The following is a 22,239-nucleotide window of genomic DNA, read 5'->3' on the forward strand; positions in this document are numbered from 1 at the left end:
GTGGAATTTGTATGAATTGCATGCAGGTCGATATTAAATGTTGTCCTCTTTTAACAACCCATGAAAGTGACTTATGGAAATTATTTTTAGCTTTCAGAGAGCAGTTTTTCTTGCGTTTTTCAATGAAACACACGATATGTTATAGTCACAGCCGTGATTTAACCAGTTTTAGAAACTTCAGAGTTTTTTCTATCCACACATACTAATCATATGCATATACTATATTCCTGGCATGAGTAGCAGGACGCTGAAAAGTTGCGCGATTTTTAACAGAATGTTCGAAAAAGGAGGGGGTAGAAGTAAGAGGTTTAAGCACCAACTGTCAGAGCAGCTCACAGATTACTGCACCTGTACATAGCCCACCTATAATTTAGCCCAAACAACTACCTCTTTCCCTACTGTATTTATTTTATTTATTTATTTTGCTCCTTTGCACCCCATTATTTGTATTTCTACTTTGCACATTCTTCCACTGCACATCTACCATTCCAGTGTTTTTCTTGCTATATTGTATTTACTTTGCCACCATGGCCTTTTTTTTGCCTTAACCTCCCTATCTCACCTCATTTGCTCACATCGTATATAGACTTGTTTATACTGCATTATTGACTGTATGTTTGTTTTACTCCATGTGTAACTCTGTGTCGTTGTATGTGTCGAACTGTTTTGCTTTATCTTGGCCAGGTCGCAATTGTAAATGAGAACTTGTTCTCAACTTGCCTATCTGGTTAAATAAAGGTGAAATATTTTTTTTTTAAATAAATAAAGCACGGTGTTGGCAGCATCATGCTGTGGGGACATTGCTTTTTGGCAGGGACTGGGAGACTAATCAGGATCAAGGGAAAGATGAACGGAGCAAAGAACAGAGAGATCCTTGATGAAACCCTGCTCCAGAGAGCTCAGGACCTCTACCTGTGGTAAAGGTTCTCCTTCCAACAGGACAACGACCCAAAGCAAACAACCAAGACAACACAAGAGTGGCTTCGGGACAAGTCTCTGAATGTCCTTGAGTGGCCCCGCCAGAGCCTGGACATGAACCCGATCAAACATCTCTGGAGAGAACTGAAAATAGCTGTTCAGCGACACTCCCTATCCAACCTGGCAGAGCTTGAGAGGATCTGCAGAGAAGAATGGGAGTAACTCCCCAACTACAGGTGTGCCAAGCTTGTACCGTCATACCCAAGAAGACTTGAGGCTGTAATCACAGCCAAAGGTGCTTCAACAAAGTACTGAGTAAAGGGTCTGAATACTTATTGTATGTAAATGTAATATATATATATTTTTTTCATAAAATGGCAACAATTTAAAAAAACATTTTTTGATTTGTAGTTATGTGGTATTGTGTGTAGATTGATGAGGGAAAAAAACAATTTCATCAATTTTAGAAAACGGCTGTAACGTAAAAAAATTGTAAATAGTGAAGGGGTCTGAATACTTTCCTTAGTGACTGTATACGTTTTCCTTTAAAGGTTGTTCAGTTGGTGAAATTAAGTGTTTGGTCTGTGTTCTTTGTTTCAGAGGTTGTTGTTTCCAAAGATAAAGCTAAAACAACAGCTGCCAAGAAAGGTAACGAATATAGTTGCTATGGGATTCACAATGCAACATTGAGTTGTATGAATACTGTATTTTGAATGATGAGCATATTTTGCATTTTCATTGTTTCAGAGCCTGTGGAAAAGGGCAAAATAACTCCTACGAAGAAAGGTAACAACAACTTAGATCAAGTTATTCCAGTTGATGAATTAACATATATTCTAACTGTGGATATATTATGGTTTTAGAGCCTGCAATCTCCAAAGAAAAAGTCAAGACAAGCACTTCCAAGAAAGGTAATATTGTATTTCACAGATGTTAACTTGAGTAGATGCTTACTATTAGTTGTAGTGAAACGCTTCTCACATGTCTTGTTTATCTCAGAACTTCGTGCTGCAAAAGCCAAAGCTGAATGGTCGCTTGTAAAGAATGGTATAGCGCTTCTTAATCCAACTTGTCTTAATTAACTTTTTCAATCAAAGTGATTATTACTGGTATGCTTTATGAGTACATAATGTAATAAAATAATTTGTCTCTGCACCAGTTGTTTCAGAACCTGAGCCCCTAAAAGAGAAAGCCACTCCGAGAGTCCCCACTATGAGGAAAGGGAACCACACAAATGTAGTGGTGCCAATGGTAAAAGCCATGGCTAGAGTTGTCGCTATAAGACCCATCCCTACAACAAAAGGTAACCAAACAGCAATGCAAAAGTTCATCAAACTAAATATATATTATTTTCAGTTAGATACAATGACAATTGGAAACATGCTGTTTAACTCTTCTAACATTTTTTCTCCTCCAGTGACCGAGGAGAAGCTATCCAAAGAACCTGAGACAGGTAAAATGTATCCGTCGTAACGGTGTGTAGGGCAGAAACCGGCCATTAGAAATATTATACAAACAAGTATATCGTCTTTCATTTTTTAAATCTTGCATGTAATTTACTGAATAATAAATTAATCAAAACGTTTTCCATCACCAAAAGAGAAAACAAAAGCAGTAGAGAAAAAAGGTGTGAATAATTTGACTGTGTTTTGAGTGGATTTATAAAAATAACTCCTACAAAGAAAGGTAACAAGAACTTAGATCAAGTTATTTAATTTGATGAATTAACATATATTCTAACTGTGGATATATTATGGTTTTAGAGCCTTCAATCTCCAAAGAAAAAGTGAAGACAAGCACTACCAAGACAACCACAAGCACTTCCAAGAAAGGTAATACTGTTTTTAACAAATGTTAACTTGAGTGGATGCTTACTATTAGTTGTAGTTAAAAGCTTGTGGTTTTGTAGTGCATTATTGGTAACATAACTGCATGCTTGACTTTTATTGGAAAATATTGAGCATGATGTTTTCATTCCAGAAGCTGTTGTCTCCAAAGAAAAGACAAAACCTATCACAATGAAGAAAGGTACTTTATTGCATGTTGTAATAATATTACACCTAACATTAGCTAGCGAGCTAATGTTAGCTGGCTAATAGTATACTTTAACTTGAAATGAAAATAACTTTCTGACAAAAATGAGAAACGTGCAATATCTGAAAATGTAGCTAGCTAGAATATCTTACCCGTCGTATACATGGATGGACGTTTCTCCCTCTCTGTCACGGATGCCATGGTTGCCCTTAGTTTGAAGATGTAATCCGGAGACAGGTGTTTATGCAACAGTCTTCTGTGTTCTCTTTTCAACTCCCTTTCCATATTTGCAATCAAACGGCAGAAATTTCTCCATATCCTTAGCCATCATACTCCAATTCCACCGGGCATTCCACTGATTTCAAAACTCGGTCCTCCAGAAAGTGGAGAGCAACACCTTTTCAATTCCACTTTGTGATATCTTTTGAAAAAAGCCGCGTTAGAAAGTATTACCTACACATACTGACGAGCTTCTGTTATAGACAGGAGCGTGCTACATGGCAGACCGATCCGAACTCATCTCTCGGCATGTCCAGCCCACCCATTATCTCAGCCAAGCATGCCTAACAGGAAGGTTCCTATCTTTATTTCATGGCTAAACCAACTAGGCTCTTAATTAACAATTGTATTTGTATATACAGATGGCATACAAGATTGTTATAAAGGCACATGAAAGTCCACATGATCCAGAAGGCATTTCTGCCAAAAAACATATTTTGATTTATTTTTTGAAAGTTTACATTTATTTTATACACTGCCTTTGGAAAGTATTCAGACCCCTTTACTTTTTTCCACATTTTCTTATGTTACAGCCTTGTTCAAAAATGTATTAAATAAATAAAAATCCTCAGCAATCTACACACAAAACCCCATAATGGCAGAGCTAAAACAGGTTGTTAGAAATTTAAGCAAATTTATAAAAATTTCAAAACCAGAAATACCTTATTTACATAAGTATTCAGACCCTTTGCCATGAGACTTGAAGTTGAGCTCAGGTGCATCATGTTTCCATTGATTAGCCTTCCGATGTTTCTACAACTTCATTGGAGTCCATCTTTGGTAAATTAAATTGATTGGACATGATTTGAAGAGGCACACACCTGTCTATATAAGGTCCCACAGTTGACAGTGCATGTCAGAGCAAAAAACAAGCCATGAGGTCGAAGAGCTCCGAGATAGGATTGTGTTGAGGCTCCGATCTGGGGAAGGGTACGAAAACATTTCTGCAGCATTGAACGTCCCCAAGAACACAACGGCCTCCATCATTCTTAAACGGAAGAAGTATGGAACCACCAAGACTCTTCCTAGAGCTGGTCGCCTGGCCAAACTGAGAAATCTGAGGAGATGGGCCTTGGTCAGGGAGGTGAACAAGAACCCGATGTTCACTCTGATTGAGCTCTAGAGTTACAGTGGTGAACCTTCCAGAAGGACAAGCATCTCGGCAGCACTCCACCAATCATACCTTTATGGTAGAGTGGCCAGACTGAAGCCACTCTTCAGTAAAAGGCACATGACAGTTGCTTGTAGTTTGCCAAAAGGCACCTAAAGACTCCCAGACCATGAGAAACAAGATTCTCTGGTCTGATGAAACCAAGATTGAACTCTTTGACCTGAATGCCAAGCGTCACATCTGGAGGAAACCTGGCACCATCCCTACGGTGAAGCACGGTGGTGGCAGCATCATGCTGTGGGGACTTTGATCAGCGGCAGGGACTGGGAAACTAGTCCTGATCGAGGGAAAGATGAACAGAGAAAAGTACAGAGTGATCCATGATGAAACTGCTCCAGAGCGCTCAGGACCTCCAACTGGTGTAAAGGTTCAACTTCCGACATTACAACGTCCCTAAACAAACAGCCAAGACAACATGAAGTGGCTTCATGACAAGTCTCTGAATGTCCATGAGTGGCCCCGCCAGAGCCCGGACATGAACCTGATCGAACATCTCTGGAGAGACCTGAAAATAGCTGTGCACCAACACTCCCCATCCAACCTGGCAGAGAAGAATGGGAGAAACTCCCCAACTACAGGTGTGCCAAGCTTGTAGAGTCATACCCAATAATCAAGGATGTAAACACTGCCAAAGGTGCTTCAACAAAGCACTGAGTAAAGGGTCTGAATACTTATGTAAACATGATATTACATTTATTTTTAAATATAAATTGGCAACAAATTCTAACAACCTATTTTTGATTTGTCATTGTGGGGTATTGTGTGTAGATTGATGAGGGGGAAAAAATAATTTAATACATTTTAGAATAAGCCTGTAACTTATTTAGTAAAATGTAGAAATAGTGAAGAGGTCAGAATTATTTCCTTAGTCACTGTAAATGTTTTCCTTTTAGAGTTGTTCAGTTGATGAAATTAAGTTATTGGTCTGTGTTCTTTGTTTCAGAGGTTGTTGTTTCCAAAGATAAAGCTAAAACAACAGCTGCCAAGAAAGGTAACGAATATAGTTGCTATGGGATTCACAATGCAACATTGAGTTGTATGAATACTGTATTTTGAATGATGAGCATATTTTGTATTTTCATTGTTTCAGAGCCCGTGGAAAAGGGCAAAATAACTCCTACGAAGAAAGGTAACAACAACTTAGATCAAGTTATTTCATTTGATGAATTAACATATATTCTAACTGTGGATATATTATGGTTTTAGAGCCTGCAATCTCCAAAGAAAAAGTCAAGACAAGCACTACCAAGACAACCACAAGCACTTCCAAGAAAGGTAATATTGTATTTCACAGATGTTAACTTGAGTAGATGCTTACTATTAGTTGTAGTGAAACGCTTCTCACATGTCTTGTTTATCTCAGAACTTCGTGCTGCAAAAGCCAAAGCTGAATGGTCGCTTGTAAAGAATGGTATAGCGCTTCTTAATCCCAACTTGTCTTAATTAACTTTTTCAATCAAAGTGATTATTACTGGTATGCTTTATGAGTACATAATGTAATAAAATAATTTGTCTCTGCACCAGTTGTTTCAGAACCTGAGCCCCTTAAAGAGAAAGCCACTCCGAGAGTCCCCACTATGAGGAAAGGGAACCACACAAATGTAGTGGTGCCAATGGTAAAAGCCATGGCTAGAGTTGTCGCTATAAGACCCATCCCTAAAACAAAAGGTAACCAAACAGCAATGCAAAAGTTCATCAAACTAAATATAGATTATTTTCAGTTAGATACAATGACAATTGGAAACATGCTGTTTAACTGTTCTAACACTTTTATCTCCTGCAGTGACAGAGGAGAAGCTATCCAAAGAACCTGAGACAGGTAAAATGTATCCGTCGTAACGGTGTGTAGGGCAGAAACCGGCCATTAGAAATATTATACAAACAAGTATATCGTCTTTCATTTTTAAAATCTTGCATGTAATTTACTGAATAATAAATTAATCAAAACGTTTTCCATCACCAAAAGAGAAAACAAAAGCGGCAGAGAAAAAAGGTGTGAATAATTTGACTGTGTTTTGAGTGGATTTATTTCCAGACATGTTATATAGGTTTTCCTTTTAGAGTTGTTCAGTGGGTGAATGTAATTTTTTGGTCTGCGTTCTTTGTTTCAGAGGTTGTTGTTTCCAAAGATAAAGCTAAAACAACAGCTGCCAAGAAAGGTAAGGAATATAGTTACTATGGGATTCACAATGCAACATTGAGTTGTATGAATACTGTATATTGAATGATGAGCATATTTTGCATTTTCATTGTTTCAGAGCCTGTGGAAAAGGACAAAATAACTCCTACGAAGAAAGGTAACAACAACTTAGATCAAGTTATTTCATTTGATGAATTAACATATATTCTAACTGTGGATATATTATGGTTTTAGAGCCTGCAATCTCAAAAGAAAAAGCCAAGACAAGCACTACCAAGACAACCACAAGCACTTCCAAAAAAGGTAATACTGTTTTTCACAAATGTTAACTTGAGTAGATGCTTACTATTAGTTGTAGTTAAAAGCTTGTGGTTTTGTAGTGCATTATTAATAACTTAACTGCATGCTTGACTTTTATTGGAAAATATTGAGCATGATGTTTTCATTCCAGAAGCTGTGGTCTCCAAAGAAAAGACAAAACCTATCACAATGAAGAAAGGTACTTTATTGCATGTTGTAATAATATTACACCTAACATTAGCTAGCGAGCTAATGTTAGCTGGCTAATAGTATACTTTAACTTGAAATGAAAATAACTTTCTGACAAAATGAGAAACGTGCAATATCTGAAAATGTAGCTAGCTAGACTATCTTACCCGTCGAATACATGGATGGACGTTTCTCGCTCTATGTCACAGATGCCATGGTTGCCCTTAGTTTGAAGATGTAATCCGGAGACAGGTGTTTATGCAGCAGTCTTCAGTGTTCTCTTTTCAACTCCCTTTCCATATTTGCAATCAAACGGCAGAAATTTCTCCATATCCTTAGCCATCATACTTCAATTCCACCGGGCATTCCACTGATTTCAAAACTCGGTCCTCCAGAAAGTGGAGAGCAACACCTTTTCAATTCCACTTTGTGATATCTTTTGAAAAAAGCAGCGTTAGAGAGGATTACCTACACATACTGACCAGCTTCTGTTATAGACAGGAGCGTGCTACATGGCAGACCGATCCAAACTCATCTCTCGGCATGTCCAGCCCACCCATTATCTCAGCCAAACATGCCTAACATGAAGGTTCCTATCTTTATTTCATGGCTAAACCAACTAGGCTCTTAATTAACAATTGTATTTGTATTTACAGATGGCATACAAGTTTGTTATAAAGGCACACGAAAGTCCACATGATCCAGAAGGCATTTCTGCCAAAAAACATATTTAGATTTTTTTTTTTTAAGTGTACATTCAAATGGCTCTTCTGTGAAGTAATGACGCGCAACTTACGCCTAGGCACCATTTATTTTATACACTGCCTTTGGAAAGTATTCAGACCCCTTGACCTTTTTCCACATTTTCTTACGTTACAGCTTTATTCAAAAATGCATTAAATAAATGAAAATCCTCAGCAATCTACACACAAAGCCCCATAATGGCAAAGCTAAAACAGGCTGTTAGAAATGTTAGCACATTTTTTAAATCTAAATAACAGAAATACCTTATTTACATAAGTATTCAGACCCTTTGCTATGAGACTCGAAGTTGAGCTCAGGTGCATCTTGTTTCCATTGATCAGCCTTCAGATGTTTCTACAACTTCATTGGAGTCCACCTTTGGTAAATTCAATTGATTGGACATGATTTGAAAAGGCACACACCTGTCTATATAAGGTCCCACAGTTGACTGTGCACGTCAGAGCAAAAAACAAGCTATGAGGTCGAAGAGCTCCAAGATAGGATTGTGTTGAGGCTCCGATCTGGGTAAGGGTACGAAAAGATTTCTGCAGGATTGAACGTCCCCAAGAACACAGCGGCCTCCATCATTCTTAAATGGAAGAAGTATGGAACCACCAAGACTCTTCCTAGAGCTGGTCGCCTGGCCAAACTGAGAAATTGGGGGAGATGGGCCTTGGTCAGGGAGGTGAACAAGAACCCGATGGTCACTCTGATTGAGCTCTAGAGTTACCGTGGCGAAGGGAGAACCTTCTAGAAGGACAACCATCTCGGCAGCACTCCACCAATCATACCTTTATGGTAGAGTTGCCAGACTGAAGTCGCACTTCAGTAAAAGGCATATGACAGCTGCTTGTAGTTTGCCAAGAGGCACCTAAAGACTCCCAGACCATGAGAAACAAGATTTTCTGGTCTGATGAAACCAAGATTGAACTCTTTGACCTGAATGCCAAGCGTCACATCTGGAGGAAACCTGGCACCATCCCTACGGTGAAGCACGGTGGTGGCAGCATCATGCTGTGGGGACTTTGATCAGCGGCAGGGACTGGGAAACTAGTCCTGATCGAGGGAAAGATGAACAGAGAAAAGTACAGAGAGATCCATGATAAAACCCTACTCCAGAGTGCTCAGGACCTCCAACTGGTGTATAGGTTCAACTTCCGACATTACAACGTCCCTAAAGAAACAGCCAAGACAACATGAAGTGGCTTCATGACAAGTCTCTGAATGTCCATGAGTGGCCGCGCCAGAGCCCGGACATGAACCTGATCTAACATCTCTGGAGAGACCTGAAAATAGCTGTGCACTGACACTCTCCATCCAACCTGGCAGAGAAGAATGGGAGAAACTCCCCAACTACAGGTGTGCCAAGCTTGTAGAGTCATACCCAATAATCAAGGCTGTAAACACTGCCAAATGTGCTTCAACAAAGTACTAAGTAAAGGGTCTGAATACTTATGTAAATGTGATATTACATTTACTTTTAATATAAATTGGCAACAAATTCTAAAAACCTGTTTTTAATTTGTCATTGTGTGTAGACTGATGAGGGGGAAAAAATAATTTAATCAATTTTAGGATAAGCCTATAACTTAATTAGTCAAATGTGGGAATAGTGAAGAGGTCAGAATTATTTCCTCAGTCACTGTATACGTTTTCCTTTTAGAGTTGTTCAGTTGGTGAAATTAAGTGTTTGGTCTGTGTTCTTTGTTTCAGAGGTTGTTGTTTCCAAAGATAAAGCTAAAACAACAGCTGCCAAGAAAGGTAACGAATATAGTTGCTATGGGATTCACAATGCAACATTGAGTTGTATGAATACTGTATTTTGAATGATGAGCATATTTTGTATTTTCATTGTTTCAGAGCCTGTGGGAAAGGACAAAATAACTCCTACGAAGAAAGGTAACAACAACTTAGATCAAGTTATTTCATTTGATGAATTAACATATATTCTAACTGTGGATATATTATGGTTTTAGAGCCTGCAATCTCCAAAGAAAAAGTGAAGACAAACACTACCAAGACAACCACAAGCACTTCCAAGAAAGGTAATATTGTATTTCACAAATGTTAACTTGAGTAGATGCTTACTATTAGTTGTAGTGAAACACATCTCACATGTCTTGTTTATCTCAGAACTTCGTGCTGCAAAAGCCAAAGCTGAATGGTCGCTTGTAAAGAATGGTATAGCGCTTCTTAATCCCACTTTGTCTTAATTAACTTTTTAAATCAAGGTGATTATTATTGGTATGCTTTATGAGTACATAATGTAATAAAAAATGTTTTTTTGCACCAGTTGTTTCAGAACCTGAGCCCCTAAAAGAGAAAGCCACTCCAAGAGTCCCCACTATGAGGAAAGGGAACCACACAAATGTAGTGGTGCCAATGGTAAAAGCCATGGCTAGAGTTGTCGCTATAAGACCCATCCCTACAACAAAAGGTAACCAAACAGCAATGCAAAAGTTCATCAAGCTAAATATAGATTATTTTCAGTTAGATACAATGACAATTGGAAACATGCTGTTTAACTGTTCTAACACTTTTATCTCCTGCAGTGACAGAGGAGAAGCTATCCAAAGAACCAGAGACAGGTAAAATGTATCCGTCGTAACGGTGTGTAGGGCAGAAACCGGCCATTAGAAATATTATACAAACAAGTATATCGTCTTTCATTTTTTAAATCTTGCATGTAATTTACTGAATAATAAATTAATCAAAACGTTTTCCATCACCAAAAGAGAAACCAAAAGCGGTAGAGAAAAAAAGTGTGAATAATTTGACTGTGGATTTATTTCCAGACATGTTACATTTTTTTTCTTTTTAGAGTTGTTCAGTGGGTGAAATTACTTGTTTGTTCTGTGTTCTTTGTTTCAGAGGATGTTGTTTCCAAAGATAAAGCTAAAACAACAGCTGCCAAGAAAGGTAACAAATACATTTAGTTGCAACACTGAGTTGTATGAATACTGTATTTTTAATGATGAATATATTTCGTTTTTTCATTGTTTCAGGGCCTGTGGAAAAGGACCAAATAACTCCTACGAAGAAAGGTAACAAGAACTTAGTTCAAGTTATTTAATTTGATGAATTAACATATATTCTAACTGTGGATATATTATGGTTTTAGAGCCTTCAATCTCCAAAGAAAAAGCCAAGACAAGCACTACCAAGACAACCACAAGCACTTCCAAAAAAGGTAATACTGTTTTTCACAAATGTTGACTTGAGTAGATGCTTACTATTAGTTGTAGTTACAAGCTTGTTGTTTTTTAGTGCATTATTAATAACATAACTGCATGCTTGACTTTTATTGGAAAATATTGAGCATGATGTTGTCATTCCAAGAAGCTGTTGTCTCCAAAGAAAATACAAAACCTACCACAATGAAGAAAGGTACTTTATTGCATGTTGTAATAATATTACACCTAACATTAGCTAGCGAGCTAATGTTAGCTAGCTAATAGTATACTTTAACTTGAAATGAAAAGAACTTTCTGACAAAATGAGAAACGTGCAATATCTGAAAATGTAGCTAGCTAGACTATCTTACCCGTCGTATACATGGATGGACGTTTCTCGCTCTCTGTCACGGATGCCATGGTTGCCCTTAGTTTGAAGATGTAATCCGGAGAAAGGTGTTTTATGCAACAGTCTTCTGTGTTCTCTTTTCAACTCCCTTCCCATTTTTCAACTCCATTTCAAAGGGCAGAAATGTCTCCATATCCTTAGCCATCATACTCCAATTCCACCGGGCATTCCACTGATTTCAAAACTCGGTCCTCCAGAAAGTGGAGAGCAACACCTTTTCAATTCCATTTTGTGATATCTTTTGAAAAAAGACGCGTTAGGAAGGATTACCTACACATACTGAGCAGCTTCTGTTATAGACAGGAGCGTGCTACATGGCAGACCGATCCGAACTCATCTCTCGGCATGTCCAGCCCACCCATTATCTCAGCCAAACATGCCTAACAGGAATGTTTCTATCTTTTTTCATGGCTAAACCAACTAGGCTCTTAATTAACAATTGTATTTGTATATACAGATGGCATACAAGTTTGTTATAAAGGCACGTGAAAGTCCACATGATCCAGAAGGCATTTCTGCCAAAAAACATATTTAGATTTTTTTTTAAAGTTTACATTCAAATGGCTCTTCTGTGAAGTAATGACGCGCAACTTACACCTAGGCACCGTTTATTTTATACACTGCCTTTGGAAAGTATTCAGACCCCTTTACTTTTTTCCACATTTTCTTATGTTACAGCCTTGTTCAAAAATGTGTTAAATAAATAAAAATCCTCAGCAATCTACACACAAAACCCCATAATGGCACAGCTAAAACAGGTTGTTAGAAATTTAAGCAAATTTATAAAAATTAAAAAACAGAAATACCTTATTTACATAAGTATTCAGACCCTTTGCTATGAGACTTGAAGTTGAGCTCAGGTGCTACATGTTTCCATTGATTAGCCTTCAGATGTTTCTACAACTTCATTGGAGTCCACCTTTGGTCAATTCAGAGTTGTTTAGTTGGTGAAATTACGTGTTTGGTCTGTGTTCTTTGTTTCAGAGGTTGTTGTTTCCAAAGATAAAGCTAAAACAACAGCTGCCAAGAAAGGTAACGAATATAGTTGCTATGGGATTCACAATGCAGCATTGAGTTGTATGAATACTGTATTTTGAATGATGAGCATATTTTGTATTTTCATTGTTTCAGAGCCTGTGGGAAAGGACAAAATAACTCCTACGAAGAAAGGTAACAACAACTTAGATCAAGTTATTCCAGTTGTTGAATTAACATATATTCTAACTGTGGATATATTATGGTTTTAGAGCCTGCAATCTCCAAAGAAAAAGTGAAGACAAACACTACCAAGACAACCACAAGCACTTCCAAGAAAGGTAATATTGTATTTCACAAATGTTAACTTGAGTAGATGCTTACTATTAGTTGTAGTGAAACACATCTCACATGTCTTGTTTATCTCAGAACTTCGTGCTGCAAAAGCCAAAGCTGAATGGTCGCTTGTAAAGAATGGTATAGCGCTTCTTAATCCCACTTTGTCTTAATTAACTTTTTCAATCAAGGTGATTATTATTGGTATGCTTTATGAGTACATAATGTAATAAAAAATGTTTTTTTGCACCAGTTGTTTCAGAACCTGAGCCCCTAAAAGAGAAAGCCACTCCGAGAGTCCCCACTATGAGGAAAGGGAACCACACAAATGTAGTGGTGCCAATGGTAAAAGCCATGGCTAGAGTTGTCGCTATAAGACCCATCCCTACAACAAAAGGTAACCAAACAGCAATGCAAAAGTTCATCAAACTAAATATAGATTATTTTCAGTTAGATACAATGACAATTGGAAACATGCTGTTTAACTGTTCTAACATTTTTTCTCCTCCAGTGACCGAGGAGAAGCTATCCAAAGAACCTGAGACAGGTAAAATGTATCCGTCGTAACGGTGTGTAGGGCAGAAACCGGCCATTAGAAATATTATACAAACAAGTATATCGTCTTTCATTTTTTAAATCTTGCATGTAATTTACTGAATAATAAATTAATCAAAACGTTTTCCATCACCAAAAGAGAAACCAAAAGCGGTAGAGAAAAAAAGTGTGAATAATTTGACTGTGGATTTATTTCCAGACATGTTACATTTTTTTTCTTTTTAGAGTTGTTCAGTGGGTGAAATTACGTGTTTGTTCTGTGTTCTTTGTTTCAGAGGATGTTGTTTCCAAAGATAAAGCTAAAACAACAGCTGCCAAGAAAGGTAACAAATACATTTAGTTGCAACACTGAGTTGTATGAATACTGTATTTTTAATGATGAATATATTTCGTTTTTTCATTGTTTCAGGGCCTGTGGAAAAGGACCAAATAACTCCTACGAAGAAAGGTAACAAGAACTTAGTTCAAGTTATTTAATTTGATGAATTAACATATATTCTAACTGTGGATATATTATGGTTTTAGAGCCTTCAATCTCCAAAGAAAAAGCCAAGACAAGCACTACCAAGACAACCACAAGCACTTCCAAAAAAGGTAATACTGTTTTTCACAAATGTTGACTTGAGTAGATGCTTACTATTAGTTGTAGTTACAAGCTTGTTGTTTTTTAGTGCATTATTAATAACATAACTGCATGCTTGACTTTTATTGGAAAATATTGAGCATGATGTTGTCATTCCAAGAAGCTGTTGTCTCCAAAGAAAATACAAAACCTACCACAATGAAGAAAGGTACTTTATTGCATGTTGTAATAATATTACACCTAACATTAGCTAGCGAGCTAATGTTAGCTAGCTAATAGTATACTTTAACTTGAAATGAAAAGAACTTTCTGACAAAATGAGAAACGTGCAATATCTGAAAATGTAGCTAGCTAGACTATCTTACCCGTCGTATACATGGATGGACGTTTCTCGCTCTCTGTCACGGATGCCATGGTTGCCCTTAGTTTGAAGATGTAATCCGGAGAAAGGTGTTTTATGCAACAGTCTTCTGTGTTCTCTTTTCAACTCCCTTCCCATTTTTCAACTCCATTTCAAAGGGCAGAAATGTCTCCATATCCTTAGCCATCATACTCCAATTCCACCGGGCATTCCACTGATTTCAAAACTCGGTCCTCCAGAAAGTGGAGAGCAACACCTTTTCAATTCCATTTTGTGATATCTTTTGAAAAAAGACGCGTTAGGAAGGATTACCTACACATACTGAGCAGCTTCTGTTATAGACAGGAGCGTGCTACATGGCAGACCGATCCGAACTCATCTCTCGGCATGTCCAGCCCACCCATTATCTCAGCCAAACATGCCTAACAGGAATGTTTCTATCTTTTTTCATGGCTAAACCAACTAGGCTCTTAATTAACAATTGTATTTGTATATACAGATGGCATACAAGTTTGTTATAAAGGCACGTGAAAGTCCACATGATCCAGAAGGCATTTCTGCCAAAAAACATATTTAGATTTTTTTTTAAAGTTTACATTCAAATGGCTCTTCTGTGAAGTAATGACGCGCAACTTACACCTAGGCACCGTTTATTTTATACACTGCCTTTGGAAAGTATTCAGACCCCTTTACTTTTTTCCACATTTTCTTATGTTACAGCCTTGTTCAAAAATGTGTTAAATAAATAAAAATCCTCAGCAATCTACACACAAAACCCCATAATGGCACAGCTAAAACAGGTTGTTAGAAATTTAAGCAAATTTATAAAAATTAAAAAACAGAAATACCTTATTTACATAAGTATTCAGACCCTTTGCTATGAGACTTGAAGTTGAGCTCAGGTGCTACATGTTTCCATTGATTAGCCTTCAGATGTTTCTACAACTTCATTGGAGTCCACCTTTGGTCAATTCAGAGTTGTTTAGTTGGTGAAATTACGTGTTTGGTCTGTGTTCTTTGTTTCAGAGGTTGTTGTTTCCAAAGATAAAGCTAAAACAACAGCTGCCAAGAAAGGTAACGAATATAGTTGCTATGGGATTCACAATGCAGCATTGAGTTGTATGAATACTGTATTTTGAATGATGAGCATATTTTGTATTTTCATTGTTTCAGAGCCTGTGGGAAAGGACAAAATAACTCCTACGAAGAAAGGTAACAACAACTTAGATCAAGTTATTCCAGTTGTTGAATTAACATATATTCTAACTGTGGATATATTATGGTTTTAGAGCCTGCAATCTCCAAAGAAAAAGTGAAGACAAACACTACCAAGACAACCACAAGCACTTCCAAGAAAGGTAATATTGTATTTCACAAATGTTAACTTGAGTAGATGCTTACTATTAGTTGTAGTGAAACACATCTCACATGTCTTGTTTATCTCAGAACTTCGTGCTGCAAAAGCCAAAGCTGAATGGTCGCTTGTAAAGAATGGTATAGCGCTTCTTAATCCCACTTTGTCTTAATTAACTTTTTCAATCAAGGTGATTATTATTGGTATGCTTTATGAGTACATAATGTAATAAAAAATGTTTTTTTGCACCAGTTGTTTCAGAACCTGAGCCCCTAAAAGAGAAAGCCACTCCGAGAGTCCCCACTATGAGGAAAGGGAACCACACAAATGTAGTGGTGCCAATGGTAAAAGCCATGGCTAGAGTTGTCGCTATAAGACCCATCCCTACAACAAAAGGTAACCAAACAGCAATGCAAAAGTTCATCAAACTAAATATAGATTATTTTCAGTTAGATACAATGACAATTGGAAACATGCTGTTTAACTGTTCTAACATTTTTTCTCCTCCAGTGACCGAGGAGAAGCTATCCAAAGAACCTGAGACAGGTAAAATGTATCCGTCGTAACGGTGTGTAGGGCAGAAACCGGCCATTAGAAATATTATACAAACAAGTATATCGTCTTTCATTTTTTAAATCTTGCATGTAATTTACTGAATAATAAATTAATCAAAACGTTTTCCATCACCAAAAGAGAAACCAAAAGCGGTAGAGAAAAAAAGTGTGAATAATTTGACTGTGGATTTATTTCCAGACATTTTACATTTTTTTTATTTTTAGAGTTGTTCAGTTGGTGAAATTACTTGTTTGTTCTGTGTTCTTTGTTTCAGAGGTTGTTGTTTCCAAAGATAAAGCTAAAACAACAGCTGCCAAGAAAGGTAACAAATACATTTAGTTGCAACACTGAGTTGTATGAATACTGTATTTTTAATGATGAATATATTTCGTTTTTTCATTGTTTCAGGGCCTGTGGAAAAGGACCAAATAACTCCTACGAAGAAAGGTAACAAGAACTTAGATCAAGTTATTTAATTTGATGAATTAACATATATTCTAACTGTGGATATATTATGGTTATAGAGCCTTCAATCTCCAAAGAAAAAGCCAAGACAAGCACTACCAAGACAACCACAAGCACTTCCAAGAAAGGTAATACTGTTTTTAACAAATGTTAACTTGAGTGGATGCTTACTATTAGTTGTAGTTAAAAGCTTGTGGTTTTGTAGTGCATTATTAATAACATAACTGCATGCTTGACTTTGATTGGAAAATATTGAGCATGATGTTGTCATTCCAAGAAGCTGTTGTCTCCAAAGAAAATACAAAACCTACCACAATGAAGAAAGGTACTTTATTGCATGTTGTAATAATATTACACCTAACATTAGCTAGCGAGCTAATGTTAGCTAGCTAATAGTATACTTTAACTTGAAATGAAAATAACTTTCTGACAAAATGAGAAACGTGCAATATCTGAAAATGTAGCTAGCTAGACTATCTTACCCGTCGTATACATGGATGGACGTTTCTCGCTCTCTGTCACGGATGCCATGGTTGCCCTTAGTTTGAAGATGTAATCCGGAGAAAGGTGTTTTATGCAACAGTCTTCTGTGTTCTCTTTTCAACTCCCTTACCATTTTTCAACTCCATTTCAAAGGGCAGAAATGTCTCCATATCCTTAGCCATCATACTCCAATTCCACGGGGCATTCCACTGATTTCAAAACTCGGTCCTCCAGAAAGTGGAGAGCAACACCTTTTCAATTCCATTTTGTGATATCTTTTGAAAAAAGACGCGTTAGGAAGGATTACCTACACATACTGACCAGCTTCTGTTATAGACAGGAGCGTGCTACATGGCAGACCGATCCGAACTCATCTCTCGGCATGTCCAGCCCACCCATTATCTCAGCCAAACATACCTAACAGGAAGGTTCCTATCTTTTTTCATGGCTAAACCAACTAGGCTCTTAATTAACAATTGTATTTGTATATACAGATGGCATACAAGTTTGTTATAAAGGCACATGAAAGTCCACATGATCCAGAAGGCATTTCTGCCAAAAAACATATTTAGATTTTTTTTTTAAGTTTACATTCAAATGGCTCTTCTGTGAAGTAATGACGCGCAACTTAAAACCTAGGCACCGTTTATTTTATACACTGCCTTTGGAAAGTATTCAGACCCCTTTACTTTTTTCCACATTTTCTTATGTTACAGCCTTGTTCAAAAATGTATTAAATAAATAAAAATCCTCAGCAATCTACACACAAAACCCCATAATGGCGAAGCTAAAACAGGTTGTTAGAAATTTAAGAAAATTAATAAAAATTGAAAAACAGAAATACCTTATTTACATAAGTATTCAGACCCTTTGCTATGAGACTTGAAGTTGAGCTCAGGTGCTACATGTTTCCATTGATTAGCCTTCAGATGTTTCTACAACTTCATTGGAGTCCACCTTTGGTCAATTCAGAGTTGTTCAGTTGGTGAAATTACGTGTTTGGTCTGTGTTCTTTGTTTCAGAGGTTGTTGTTTCCAAAGATAAAGCTAAAACAACAGCTGCCAATAAAGGTAACGAATATAGTTGCTATGGGATTCACAATGCAACATTGAGTTGTATGAATACTGTATTTTGAATGATGAGCATATTTTGTATTTTCATTGTTTCAGAGCCTGTGGGAAAGGACAAAATAACTAATACGAAGAAAGGTAACAACAACTTAGATCAAGTTATTTCATTTGATGAATTAACATATATTCTAACTGTGGATATATTATGGTTTTAGAGCCTGCAATCTCCAAAGAAAAAGTGAAGACAAACACTACCAAGACAACCACAAGCACTTCCAAGAAAGGTAATATTGTATTTCACAAATGTTAACTTGAGTAGATGCTTACTATTAGTTGTAGTGAAACACATCTCACATGTCTTGTTTATCTCAGAACTTCGTGCTGCAAAAGCCAAAGCTGAATGGTCGCTTGTAAAGAATGGTATAGCGCTTCTTAATCCCACTTTGTCTTAATTAACTTTTTCAATCAAGGTGATTATTATTGGTATGCTTTATGAGTACATCATGTAATAAAACATGTTTTTTTTGCTCCAGTTGTTTCAGAACCTGAGCCCCTAAAAGAGAAAGCCACTCCAAGAGTCCCCACTATGAGGAAAGGGAACCACACAAATGTAGTGGTGCCAGTGGTAAAAGCCATGGCTAGAGTTGTCGCTATAAGACCCATCCCTACAACAAAAGGTAACCAAACAGCAATGCAAAAGTTCATCAAACTAAATATAGATTATTTTCAGTTAGATACAATGACAATTGGAAACATGCTGTTTAACTGTTCTAACACTTTTATCTCCTGCAGTGACAGAGGAGAAGCTATCCAAAGAACCAGAGACAGGTAAAATGTATCCGTCGTAACGGTGTGTAGGGCAGAAACCGGCCATTAGAAATATTATACAAACAAGTATATCGTCTTTCATTTTTTAAATCTTGCATGTAATTTACTGAATAATAAATTAATCAAAACGTTTTCCATCACCAAAAGAGAAAACAAAAGCGTTAGAGAAAAAATGTGTGAATAATTTGACTGTGTTTTGAGTGGATTTATTTCCAGACATGTAACATATGTTTTCCTTTTAGAGTTGTTCAGTGGGTGAAATTACGTGTTTGTTCTGTGTTCTTTGTTTCAGAGGATGTTGTTTCCAAAGATAAAGCTAAAACAACAGCTGCCAAGAAAGGTAACAAATACATTTAGTTGCAACACTGAGTTGTATGAATACTGTATTTTTAATGATGAATATATTTCGTTTTTTCATTGTTTCAGGGCCTGTGGAAAAGGACCAAATAACTCCTACGAAGAAAGGTAACAAGAACTTAGATCAAGTTATTTAATTTGATGAATTAACATATATTCTAACTGTGGATATATTATGGTTTTAGAGCCTTCAATCTCCAAAGAAAAAGCCAAGACAAGCACTACCAAGACAACCACAAGCACTTCCAAGAAAGGTAATACTGTTTTTAACAAATGTTAACTTGAGTGGATGCTTACTATTAGTTGTAGTTAAAAGCTTGTGGTTTTGTAGTGCATTATTAATAACATAACTGCATGCTTGACTTTGATTGGAAAATATTGAGCATGATGTTGTCATTCCAAGAAGCTGTTGTCTCCAAAGAAAATACAAAACCTACCACAATGAAGAAAGGTACTTTATTGCATGTTGTAATAATATTACACCTAACATTAGCTAGCGAGCTAATGTTAGCTAGCTAATAGTATACTTTAACTTGAAATGAAAATAACTTTCTGACAAAATGAGAAACGTGCAATATCTGAAAATGTAGCTAGCTAGACTATCTTACCCGTCGTATACATGGATGGACGTTTCTCGCTCTCTGTCACGGATGCCATGGTTGCCCTTAGTTTGAAGATGTAATCCGGAGAAAGGTGTTTTATGCAACAGTCTTCTGTGTTCTCTTTTCAACTCCCTTACCATTTTTCAACTCCATTTCAAAGGGCAGAAATGTCTCCATATCCTTAGCCATCATACTCCAATTCCACGGGGCATTCCACTGATTTCAAAACTCGGTCCTCCAGAAAGTGGAGAGCAACACCTTTTCAATTCCATTTTGTGATATCTTTTGAAAAAAGACGCGTTAGGAAGGATTACCTACACATACTGACCAGCTTCTGTTATAGACAGGAGCGTGCTACATGGCAGACCGATCCGAACTCATCTCTCGGCATGTCCAGCCCACCCATTATCTCAGCCAAACATACCTAACAGGAAGGTTCCTATCTTTTTTCATGGCTAAACCAACTAGGCACTTAATTAACAATTGTATTTGTATATACAGATAGCGTACAAGTTCGTTATAAAGGCACATGAAAGTCCACATGATCCAGAAGGCATTTCTGCCAAAAAACATATTTTGATTTTTTTTTTAAGTTTACATTCAAATGGCTCTTCTGTGAAGTAATGACACCTAGGCACCGTTTATTTTATACACTGCCTTTGGAAAGTATTCAGACCCCTTTACTTTTTTCCACATTTTCTTATGTTACAGCCTTGTTCAAAAATGTATTAAATAAATAAAAATCCTCAGCAATCTACACACAAAACCCCATAATGGCAAAGCTAAAACAGGTTGTTAGAAATTTAAGCAAATTTATAAAAATTAAAAAACAGAAATACCTTATTTACATAAGTATTCAGACCCTTTGCTATGAGACTTGAAGTTGAGCTCAGGTGATACATGTTTCCATTGATTAGCCTTCAGATGTTTCTACAACTTCATTGGAGTCCACCTTTGGTCAATTCAGAGTTGTTCAGTTGGTGAAATTACGTGTTTGGTCTGTGTTCTTTGTTTCAGAGGTTGTTGTTTCCAAAGATAAAGCTAAAACAACAGCTGCCAAGAAAGGTAACGAATATAGTTGCTATGGGATTCACAATGCAGCATTGAGTTGTATGAATACTGTATTTTGAATGATGAGCATATTTTGTATTTTCATTGTTTCAGAGCCTGTGGGAAAGGACAAAATAACTCCTACGAAGAAAGGTAACAACAACTTAGATCGAGTTATTTCATTTGATGAATTAACATATATTCTAACTGTGGATATATTATGGTTTTAGAGCCTGCAATCTGCAAAGAAAAAGTGAAGACAAACACTACCAAGACAACCACAAGCACTTCCAAGAAAGGTAATATTGTATTTCACAGATGTTAACTTGAGTAGATGCTTACTATTAGTTGCAGTGAAACACATCTCACATGTCTTGTTTATCTCAGAACTTCGTGCTGCAAAAGCCAAAGCTGAATGGTCGCTTGTAAAGAATGGTATAGCGCTTCTTAATCCCAATTTGGCATAATTAACTTTTTCAATCAAGGAGATTATTATTGGTATGCTTTATGAGTACATAATGTAATAATTTAATTTGTCTCTGCACCAGTTGTTTCAGAACCTGAGCCCCTAAAAGAGAAAGTCACTCCGAGAGTCCCCACTATGAGGAAAGGGAACCACACAAATGTAGTGGTGCCAGTGGTAAAAGCCATGGCTAGAGTTGTCGCTATAAGTCCCATCCCTACAACAAAAGGTAACCAAACAGCAATGCAAAAGTTCATCAAACTAAATATAGATTATTTTCAGTTAGATACAATGACAATTGGAAACATGCTGTTTAACTGTTCTAACATTTTTTCTCCTGCAGTGACAGAGGAGAAGCTATCCAAAGAACCTGAGACAGGTAAAATGTATCCGTCGTAACGGTGTGTAGGGCAGAAACTCAGCATTAACAGTATTGTACAAACAGTATATCATCTTTCATTATTTTTCTTTTGAATGCAATTTACTGAACACCAACTTAATCAAATGTTTTCCGTCAGCAAAAGAGAAACCAAAAGCGGCAGAGAAAAAAGGTGTTAAAGGAATTTAATTGCTCTAACACCCAATTAAAATTAAACACTCTGTCAATTCATAAGGATTTGTAAGACCCGTATTCTATAATAATGGACAGAGCCCAGTCTTAAAGTCAATCAGCAGAGTTTATTCACGATAGTACTGAACACGATACAGGTTACCACAGGTTATAAACTGAAAATGACGTCATTAGTTCCAGTACCAACCCGTCTCTTCTCCCACCCTGGTACAAAGGCAGTATCTCAAGCCTTCCCACATCCGTCTCCCTACCAATTCAATATAATTTATGAGCC

At 36.9% G+C, this 22,239-nt stretch overlaps 1 protein-coding gene across 1 annotated transcript in view; it reads left to right on the forward strand.

Annotated features, from left to right (window-relative positions):
* The window catches only part of LOC139415096 (microtubule-associated protein futsch-like), a 95,749-nt gene that overhangs the window by 59,354 nt on the left and 14,156 nt on the right, over positions 1-22,239 (forward strand). Inside the window, exons 30-87 of the mRNA XM_071162908.1 lie at positions 1,519-1,566; positions 1,666-1,704; positions 1,782-1,829; positions 1,918-1,965; positions 2,078-2,221; positions 2,336-2,371; positions 2,682-2,750; positions 2,899-2,946; positions 5,346-5,393; positions 5,493-5,531; positions 5,609-5,677; positions 5,927-6,070; positions 6,186-6,221; positions 6,369-6,395; positions 6,514-6,561; positions 6,661-6,699; positions 6,777-6,845; positions 6,994-7,041; positions 9,489-9,536; positions 9,636-9,674; positions 9,752-9,820; positions 10,069-10,212; positions 10,328-10,363; positions 10,647-10,694; positions 10,781-10,819; positions 10,897-10,965; positions 12,342-12,389; positions 12,489-12,527; positions 12,605-12,673; positions 12,762-12,809; positions 12,922-13,065; positions 13,180-13,215; positions 13,499-13,546; positions 13,633-13,671; positions 13,749-13,817; positions 15,194-15,241; positions 15,341-15,379; positions 15,457-15,525; positions 15,774-15,917; positions 16,032-16,067; positions 16,351-16,398; positions 16,485-16,523; positions 16,601-16,669; positions 16,819-16,866; positions 18,047-18,094; positions 18,194-18,232; positions 18,310-18,378; positions 18,628-18,771; positions 18,887-18,922; positions 19,215-19,262; positions 19,349-19,387; positions 19,465-19,533; positions 19,683-19,730; positions 20,899-20,946; positions 21,046-21,084; positions 21,162-21,230; positions 21,480-21,623; positions 21,738-21,773. Coding sequence (XP_071019009.1) covers positions 1,519-1,566; positions 1,666-1,704; positions 1,782-1,829; positions 1,918-1,965; positions 2,078-2,221; positions 2,336-2,371; positions 2,682-2,750; positions 2,899-2,946; positions 5,346-5,393; positions 5,493-5,531; positions 5,609-5,677; positions 5,927-6,070; positions 6,186-6,221; positions 6,369-6,395; positions 6,514-6,561; positions 6,661-6,699; positions 6,777-6,845; positions 6,994-7,041; positions 9,489-9,536; positions 9,636-9,674; positions 9,752-9,820; positions 10,069-10,212; positions 10,328-10,363; positions 10,647-10,694; positions 10,781-10,819; positions 10,897-10,965; positions 12,342-12,389; positions 12,489-12,527; positions 12,605-12,673; positions 12,762-12,809; positions 12,922-13,065; positions 13,180-13,215; positions 13,499-13,546; positions 13,633-13,671; positions 13,749-13,817; positions 15,194-15,241; positions 15,341-15,379; positions 15,457-15,525; positions 15,774-15,917; positions 16,032-16,067; positions 16,351-16,398; positions 16,485-16,523; positions 16,601-16,669; positions 16,819-16,866; positions 18,047-18,094; positions 18,194-18,232; positions 18,310-18,378; positions 18,628-18,771; positions 18,887-18,922; positions 19,215-19,262; positions 19,349-19,387; positions 19,465-19,533; positions 19,683-19,730; positions 20,899-20,946; positions 21,046-21,084; positions 21,162-21,230; positions 21,480-21,623; positions 21,738-21,773 — 3,495 coding nt within the window. The remainder of the gene's footprint in view (positions 1-1,518; positions 1,567-1,665; positions 1,705-1,781; positions 1,830-1,917; positions 1,966-2,077; positions 2,222-2,335; positions 2,372-2,681; positions 2,751-2,898; positions 2,947-5,345; positions 5,394-5,492; positions 5,532-5,608; positions 5,678-5,926; positions 6,071-6,185; positions 6,222-6,368; positions 6,396-6,513; positions 6,562-6,660; positions 6,700-6,776; positions 6,846-6,993; positions 7,042-9,488; positions 9,537-9,635; positions 9,675-9,751; positions 9,821-10,068; positions 10,213-10,327; positions 10,364-10,646; positions 10,695-10,780; positions 10,820-10,896; positions 10,966-12,341; positions 12,390-12,488; positions 12,528-12,604; positions 12,674-12,761; positions 12,810-12,921; positions 13,066-13,179; positions 13,216-13,498; positions 13,547-13,632; positions 13,672-13,748; positions 13,818-15,193; positions 15,242-15,340; positions 15,380-15,456; positions 15,526-15,773; positions 15,918-16,031; positions 16,068-16,350; positions 16,399-16,484; positions 16,524-16,600; positions 16,670-16,818; positions 16,867-18,046; positions 18,095-18,193; positions 18,233-18,309; positions 18,379-18,627; positions 18,772-18,886; positions 18,923-19,214; positions 19,263-19,348; positions 19,388-19,464; positions 19,534-19,682; positions 19,731-20,898; positions 20,947-21,045; positions 21,085-21,161; positions 21,231-21,479; positions 21,624-21,737; positions 21,774-22,239) is intronic.

Source organism: Oncorhynchus clarkii, chromosome 8 (assembly GCF_045791955.1).
Source record: "Oncorhynchus clarkii lewisi isolate Uvic-CL-2024 chromosome 8, UVic_Ocla_1.0, whole genome shotgun sequence".
In the NCBI taxonomy this organism is placed as follows: domain Eukaryota; kingdom Metazoa; phylum Chordata; class Actinopteri; order Salmoniformes; family Salmonidae; genus Oncorhynchus; species Oncorhynchus clarkii.